At 43.1% G+C, this 7,596-nt stretch overlaps 1 protein-coding gene across 3 annotated transcripts; it reads right to left on the bottom strand.

Annotated features, from left to right (window-relative positions):
- Nucleotides 1-910: 910 nt before the first annotated feature.
- Nucleotides 911-7,564, bottom strand: PEX13 (peroxisomal biogenesis factor 13). Of its 3 annotated transcripts, XM_017821859.1 has the most exons (5): nt 7,463-7,564; nt 5,091-5,788; nt 4,571-4,696; nt 4,213-4,314; nt 911-1,478 (listed from the first exon to the last, which is right to left on the bottom strand). In XM_017821859.1, exons 1-5 carry the CDS (start codon nt 7,528-7,530, stop codon nt 1,453-1,455), a joined length of 1,020 nt encoding a protein of 339 aa, XP_017677348.1. In that variant the 5' UTR covers nt 7,531-7,564; the 3' UTR covers nt 911-1,452. The 3 variants fall into 3 exon arrangements, with proteins under 3 accessions (XP_017677348.1, XP_017677345.1, XP_017677346.1); XM_017821856.1 differs by lacking the exon at nt 911-1,478 and having other exon boundaries at nt 2,000-4,314; XM_017821857.1 differs by lacking the exons at nt 911-1,478; nt 7,463-7,564 and adding an exon at nt 7,268-7,290 and having other exon boundaries at nt 2,000-4,314.
- Between the last annotated feature and the right edge of the window lie 32 nt (nt 7,565-7,596).

The raw sequence follows: 7,596 nt of genomic DNA, 5'->3' as shown, positions 1-7,596 counted from the left end.
CTTCCCTTGGAAAGCCACCTGTTCCTGCTAAAGATCAGCACAGATTCCCTTTTCCTACACAACAATCCTCCCCAGCCATGCCGTGTAAGTTCTGTTCCTTCTGGGTATTTTTGGAAGAATAACCAATATTAACCATTTACCTTCCAAAAAGCCCACCCCTTAAGTCTGCAGTAACCCAGTGAGAGCAGAGAATACCAAAAAAAAGCACTGAAAAGTTCAGCAAAAAGGATTCCACCAATCCAGAGAAGGGTATGAAACCCAAATTCTCTAAGTCAGCCTGAAAGCTTCCCTTGGGTTTCAGTGAAAGCAGAAAACACTCATTTCATACCATCCCACAGCAATCCACAGAATAAGCTGGAATATTGCTGGACTATGATGACATTCAGTTATTTCATGATGAATGGAAACTTGATGGTGTGTCAGAGAACTGGAACATGTTTTTTTAATTCAAACCCCACACACACATCTTAAATTTTACTCACTTGCTGTTCTGGAGATGTGCTGGATCAGTTAAAATAACTCAAAGGTCCTGGGACTGTCTTTTTGCATTTTTAATTTCTAAAGCAAAAAAACTCTAAAGATACTCTCTGACAACATAAATCCGTGTAGTAAGTCTCAGAGTTTTGTGACTATTGTGAAATTTAGGGAATTTCAGTGGCTCAAAGCAGATAAAGATCCAGGGGTGCTCTGCACTGACATCATGCCTCTGCTACCAGTTAAGCCAGTTATACCAGTGCATTTGCTCCAAGGAGAGATTATCCAGCTGGTTAAAGGCTGTGTTCAGTATGGCCACAGAACCAATTTTCATTTGCAATTTTCATTGCAAACAGGCCAGATTTGTATTTGCTTCGTATTTATCTCAGTAGCAAATTTCACCGAGACAACAAAATAAATCAGAACGACCTTAATATCCCAGATACAGCCCAATTCCACACAAAGAAGAGTTTTATGAAGCTGTGCAAAAGTGGGCAATTTATTAAGTTTTCCCAGACGAACAGAGTATTTTAAATGTATTATTCAGGAACCTTTTGAGCATGTGCATGTTTGTGTTCTGCTTGCACCCAGAGGACCACTCAGAACTGGCACCTGTAGCTCACGGTGTTCGAGCAGAAAGTGGTTGATAAACAGTATCAATAAGACTAAAGGAAGAATAAACTAAAACCTTATATAAACAAATGTTCTGTTCCAGACTTTCAGGTCTGCCACAAGATTATAAGCAGTTCCAAAGAACAACATAAAGCTAACTTAGTATGTGCAGACCTCCAAAAAAAAAAAAAAAAAGAGCTGATTGCCTAATGCAGAAGTTAAGCAATATTTCAACCTCTCTTTTCTGCTTTCCTCTTCCACACACTCCTGGTGCAGCTACACCTGCTCCTTTCAGTCTTCTCCCCTTCCTAAAGTTGGGTAAGTCTTGAGCAGCCTGTCCACCAGCCTTCCTTTTCCACTCAGGGTTCATTTAGGTGGTTTTTTTCTGTGGCCTGACACATGGACAAAAACAGACAATGAATTGTAGGACTCACTTTTTTTTTTTTTTAACCTGATACTACTTTGTGCATTAAAAAGAAGAAAACCAAAACCTTAAAGGACAGTATATACTTTACTTCAGTAAACTTTAATACCCTCCTGCAATCAGTACAATTAATTGGGAGTTAAATAAGTAACTTCATTTCCTTAGAGCCTCTTTTTCCAATGAAAGTAATTGCAAGATTGAAAGGATTAAAATTCCTGTTGAGATTTAACAGATACAATGATGACAGTTAGTGACTGGTAGGCTAAGTCAAACTACTGGAAGGACAAGTCAGTTAAGTTCTGAATAACCCATGTTCCTACTAAAATAACTGTTTTCAATAGTATGACCTGAAAGAGAAATTAAATTCATCTTACTAAAAATCAGTAAGATTTAAACATTCCCACAAACATCCATCATGGCACTGTCTTCATCTTGTTCTGAGCCAGAAAAGAGAAAAACAAAAAAAATCTACTTAAATGGATACTCTACAATAAAAACGTTAGGGGTTTATTTATTAATTTATTTAAAGACCCTTCCTCTGAATGAAATCTTTCACTGACACAAGAGAGGCTGACAGTCCATTAATTAAACCTCATACAGCAAATTAATTCCCTCCAGGGATACACACTGCAAACAGAACTGAACTCTTTCTACTCCTTCCCCCCCTTTTTCCTCTCTAGATTTTACATTTCAGAATTTTTTCTGCTGTTTTCATTGCAACAACAGATAGGATTTCCAAATAGAGATAATTTTCTTCTATGCCCTGGTACATAGGGAAACATCTCAGGACCATGTTCTGTTTTAGGCCTATTAAAACCAGTTCCAAGTTTCTCACTTGCCCTTTAACTACTCTGCACTTGAAAAATCTAAAAATTTAGTATAAATTATTCGAATCACCATCTCCCAATACCTGAGCACAACCACTTAAAATTCTCGCTCTATCAACAACAGGTATTCAGAGATTACTTTAAAAATCCAAGGTTCCAGCATGATATCTGTCTTTTCAGCCACTCTACCTCGTGAAAATTGTGCTCACTTCAGAGTTTTGTTGTGGTGAACAGACTTCTACAAACTCAAGGCCAGCAAATGCAATCAAAATACAAATACTGAAAGCTTTGCTAACACATAATGGGTGTTGAAGATCTCAGTAGGTCAAACTGGAACTACTCAAAGGTATGTTCCCTACTTATACTTTTGAGAACCTTTAAACTAAAAAAGCTATTTTAATGATTAAGACAAACTGGAGTTATTTAATCCATTGATGTGACCTTCAGAAGTCCAACATGTAATACATCCATACTACGAGGAAAAAGGTTTTAATTATCTTTGCTTCATTTAACAAAAAAAAAAAAAAAAAAACCAGAACGGTATTTCAGGACAGAATTCTCAAACACCAATATGAAGAAAATACTAAATACTCTGAACAGTCTGAATATTTTTATGGCTTTTGATAAACTGGAGCCCTCAAATGTTATGGGCAGATGCAAAATTTACCACCTGAAAGGCAGCACAGGGAGTTTGTCCAACTCCAAGACCTTCCTTTGCCGAGATAATTAAGCAAGAAATGTTACTTTTCCTTTGCTGCTCCAATTCCTTTCAACTTCCCCCAAAGCAATGCTTTCCTTCTGCACTGAAAGGCAGGAGAGGTATTTTGACATTCATATAAAACCAATAAAGAGCAGAAATAAGTGGAGATGGGGGTGGTGGACTATGGATGGGCAGCTAACAGGCTACAACACAAAATGGCCAAGTGTGATGCAAAGTTAGTTTACCACAGAAGGGAGGGACAACTAATAAGTGCCTGACTGCAGAACACCCTTTATTCAAATTCCTTTTAATAAACAAAATAGAACTGCTTAGAACTACCTGCGAAGCCTCACTGCTCTTCCCCTGTAAACTCTTGTTTCTCCTCCCTTCCTCACAAATCCCTTTTTTCTAAGAGCTCAACTCTTTATGACAGAGCCCTACTTAAGAAAACCAACTCAAAACTTGTAACCATTCAATTGGGTCTCCTGAATCTCCTGCAGCTCTCCCACCTTCCAGAGGGAAACAATGTGCCATTACTTTTGCACGGCCCTCAGTGTGCAGTTTTGGAGGACACCTCACAGAAATCAATCTTCCCTTTGCACATCCATTGAAGAGGCCTCCTGTCAAGCCAACACTCTAATGGGGACTGAGTGTTAATCCCCCATTTCACCAACAGTTTGTCTCTTTAACAGGGCAGTCCCTATTGTTTTCCTTTGTTTGCTTTGTTGTAAATGCCTCCACTCTCCTTATCTCAAGCTCTCAGGAGTTGCTGCCAGGTGGTTGGACAGAATCACTAATGTACAGCCTCAGATGAGTCAAAAATAAATAGTACAGATTGGAGCAATCACTTCTCCACCCCTTCACCAGTCAGTAGCAGCAATCACTGGTGCCCATCAGTGTTCCACTACAAACCACATTTCCAGCAGTCCCTAAAGTTGCATCAGCAAAGCACAGTTCGGTTGCTTTGTTGATCAAAGTGCATCAGAGTTCCTGTTTCTCTCCACTGCCCACAGCGGAGTCGGATGCAACGGGAACTTTACTACTGCCAGCAAAAACAGTTTCAAAAGCAGCTTCCTGCTCCTCCAAAGTCACAGCAGCAGTGGCTCCTCTACCGGGTGTGCTGGGAAAGGCTGGACGTTGCTCAGGAATCTTTTCCAGGTCCACCGTTCTCCTACCTCTTCTTTTGCCCAGGATTTTGATGTAATTAGCTGGTACAAGTCCTGTTGTTTGGCCATCATAACTGGCCAGGAGCCAACCACGGATTTTGGGTTGTTGTTCTGAAGGAGAAAATGCAAAAGCATCAAGTTGCAAAACGATTCAATGACGCTGAACAAAACTACTCAGAAAGTTTTATCCCAATGCAAATAATAACTTAGTGGGGGAAAAAAAAAAAATCAGTATTTGGTCAAATAAGGTGGTTTTGGTCTTTCAGTTTTAATTTTCAGACTCTAACACTATAACTTCATTATGATTAGAAAATAAACAGAAATAAATAGAAAAACACTTTAGAAAAAATAAAAATTAAAAGTTTACCTTTGGGTGCTAATTTTAGCATGTCACCAGCACGGAAAGAAATTTCTTCTTCTGAGAGAGCATTGAAATCATATTCTGCTCTTCCAACTACGTGGTCATCTTCTCCACTAGCCCAGTTACTGGACACTGTTTGCAAACATACATTAAAAGTTTATCTGCTTTGAATCACAAAGTTTGGCGTGTCTTTTTAAAACAAAATGAAGAAAACACTTTTAACTTCCTTGCTAAAACTTTTCTGGCAGAGAACTGACAGGAGTAACAAGCAAAGCACGACTTGTTGAGTTAATCCAAGCAATATACCCCAAACTGCTACATCTACTAGGAAGGAACCATGATTTTGGAATCACGCACAGCTTAAATACAGTGTTAACTCAACAACAGGCTGTCACTTGTATCACATGCCTAAAATTCAGCATTGTGTCCCAGTATCTACTAACTGCTATTACTGTTGTGTAGATTAATCACCACACAGACAACAGTGAAAGGCACAAGGAACTCTCGTCCTGCAGATCATCTTTACCTGTTTCTTCATCACTGTATGTAGAAAGCAGCTTCCAAATCAGGTAGGGCCCTCCCATTATAACAGCAAAGAACAGGAAAATGGGCCAGGACTTTGCAGAGTTTCCCATCTTGTCTTCAAGGCCGACACGAGCCACTTTGCCCTCACTCTCAGCCCACAAATCCTCGTTCTCAGAGCTGTTCCTCAGCCCCAGCAGCCGCTGCAGCCGTTGGTAGAGGTACCTTATAGTTCTCACCAAAGCAAAAGCCGAAAACACCTTGGTGAAGTGGATTTTGAGGCGGGAGAAGTGGTTGGCCACGTCCAGCACAGCCCTGAAGCTGTTGTAGACAGCTGAGAAGGTGGCATCCATCATCATGCTGACCGAGGCAAAGGCATGCACGATGCTCTCGATGGACTGGAAAGCCCCCCTGCTGCTCTCCTCAGCCTGCTGCACAAACCTGCTGGGGGGAAGGCCATCGGCACAGAACCGGTTATACCCCAGCCCACCGTATCCGTAGCTGTAAGGGCTGTAGCTTCCATAGAAAGAGGTCCCATATGAACCATAGCCTGGAGAGAAAGAACCACTATAAGCTGGCCTGAAGGTGCTCAGACTGCTGCTTCCTGTTTGCTGGGATGGCCTTGGCAAAACGGGTGGAGGTATCCGTGCCACGGCAGGTTGTCCGGGTCTGGTCAGCATGTTGTCACCCAAGTCAGCAGACCTAAAAAAAATTCAAACAAGGAAGATCAGTACCCAAAGTTTAGATTTTTCATTTCCTCAGGGTCCTTGGCTAACTCCACAAATGTCACAGTGAGTTTCAGCAGTGCTGGGATAGGGAAGCTGGGAGCCAAACACTCAGTGTTGTACAGTTGGAAGTTAAAAATCCAGTCAGGAAATACAGGTCTTCCAGGGGAACAAGAACCATAATGAGATACCCAGTGTAAACATGAAACTGGGATGTACACATTGAAAAACTTTGTCTATTTATTAATTTATACATGCATGAAATGCACCTTCCAGATCCACCAAACCTGCTGCTGTAACACCCAGGCCATTCTTCTGCCACACCAAAGCCTCTCGTGGGCCCCACCAAAAATATTTATGAACTTCCCCCCCAAAAAAAAAGCTTTATTTCCAACACTGCAATAGGCCAATGATACAGCAGGAAGAAGTTTGAGAGCTCCTTTGAATCCACCCTTAAAGGGTGGTGTGACCTAATTGAGAATCCAAGTAATTATGCAACAACCTGTGCAAGGGCTTTGGGCCTCCCAGTTTCCCCCTCTACCCAAAGTACCTCATTACCTTTGTGCAGATTATAAAGGGATTGAATCTACTACTGATTATTGATATTGAATTTACTGCTGTTGGCAGAAAAAGGTCTTATGAGTCCATCACTTGTATTTAATTTAGTAAAGTTTTTTACCTTTGTATGCTCAGAAGTTCAAGTTATTTTATCATAATAAGACTCTGCAAGTACTTGACTGACATTTGAATTCTCTCAAGCACCTTTTTGTTCTACTTCTGGAATCAAAGTCGTATATTATCACCTTAAAAGTCAAACATTTTGGTTATTTCCCATGTTTACTGTCTCATCCCATGACTTCCCACTTCTGTAGTCCATTAAATTCACAGGGGAAAAAAAAAGGCAGAAGGAAAAAATGCCAAGTTGGAATTGCTATTTACCCGTTAAAAACGGGAGCAAAACTAAGTCATTATCACAGCAAAGAGAGATACTGTAACTCAGCAAGTCACCCTGCAGTTCCCAGCTCAATAGTCAGCGTGGGACACCTCACTTTAAAGGTGCCTGAAGCCATTAACACGGGGTACATAAACCCAGCAAGAAAAATTAACATTTAACTGCTCGCTCCGCAAACAGAGAGCGCAGCGAAGCGTCTGTGAAATGTTCAGTGCGGGGCCAACCTTTTGCCCAGTTTCAGCTCTAATTGCAAAAGAAAAACAAATCGGATCTTCAGCCACCAGGCGAGCTTTCCTTGCCTCCTGATAAAAAAGGAGCTCACAGACACTTTGCGTTCATCCTTCTCCACGAGCAGGCGGGATTTCCTGGGAGAGCTCCCACACCCCCCAGACTGTCACACACACGGATCTTTTCCAAGCCCTGCGGTGACACTCAGCTCCCGGGGCTGACACAGCCACACAGCCCCCGGGAACGGACACCCTGAACACTCCTGCCCACACCTACGACTTCATCTTCCCCACAGGGGACCCCCCGGAGTCCCCTCACGGAGCGCGACTCCCCGGGCCGCCCGCCCCGACCGACCCCGGCCGGGCCCGACCTTTGAGCCCGCCCCAGGGCCGCGGGCCCGGCCGCCCCGAGCGGGCGAACACCCGTCCCCGCCGCGGCGGGGACCCCCCGGGCAGGGACGCCCGCACTCACTGGAAGGCGGGCGCGGTGCCCGCCAGGCGCCGGGACTCCCAGGGCTTGGGCGGCGGCGTCGCCGCCATCGCGCCCGCTCGGCTCCGCTTCGGGCGCGCTCGGCTCGGCTTCGGCTCCGCTTCGGGCTCGCTCGG

Source organism: Lepidothrix coronata, unplaced genomic scaffold, assembly GCF_001604755.1.
Source record: "Lepidothrix coronata isolate B3197 unplaced genomic scaffold, Lepidothrix_coronata-1.0 Scaffold92, whole genome shotgun sequence".
Taxonomy (NCBI): Eukaryota; Metazoa; Chordata; class Aves; order Passeriformes; family Pipridae; genus Lepidothrix; species Lepidothrix coronata.
Note: the sequence above shows the minus strand (reverse complement) of the source record. Positions and strands in the feature narration are given on the sequence as shown.

What these genes read in the sequence shown, in the direction of transcription:
- PEX13 (XM_017821856.1), bottom strand. Translation starts at nt 7,530, where the DNA reads ATGGCGGCGACGCCGCCGCCCAAGCCCTGGGAGTCCCGGCGCCTGGCG. An exon ending in GGCACCGCGCCCGCCTTCCA is followed by an intron (nt 5,789 to 7,462) that starts GTGAGTGCGGGC and finishes AATTTTTTTTAG; the next exon opens with GTCTGCTGACTTGGGTGACA. An exon ending in GCTAAAATTAGCACCCAAAG is followed by an intron (nt 4,315 to 4,570) that starts GTAAACTTTTAA and finishes TTTCTCCTTCAG; the next exon opens with AACAACAACCCAAAATCCGT.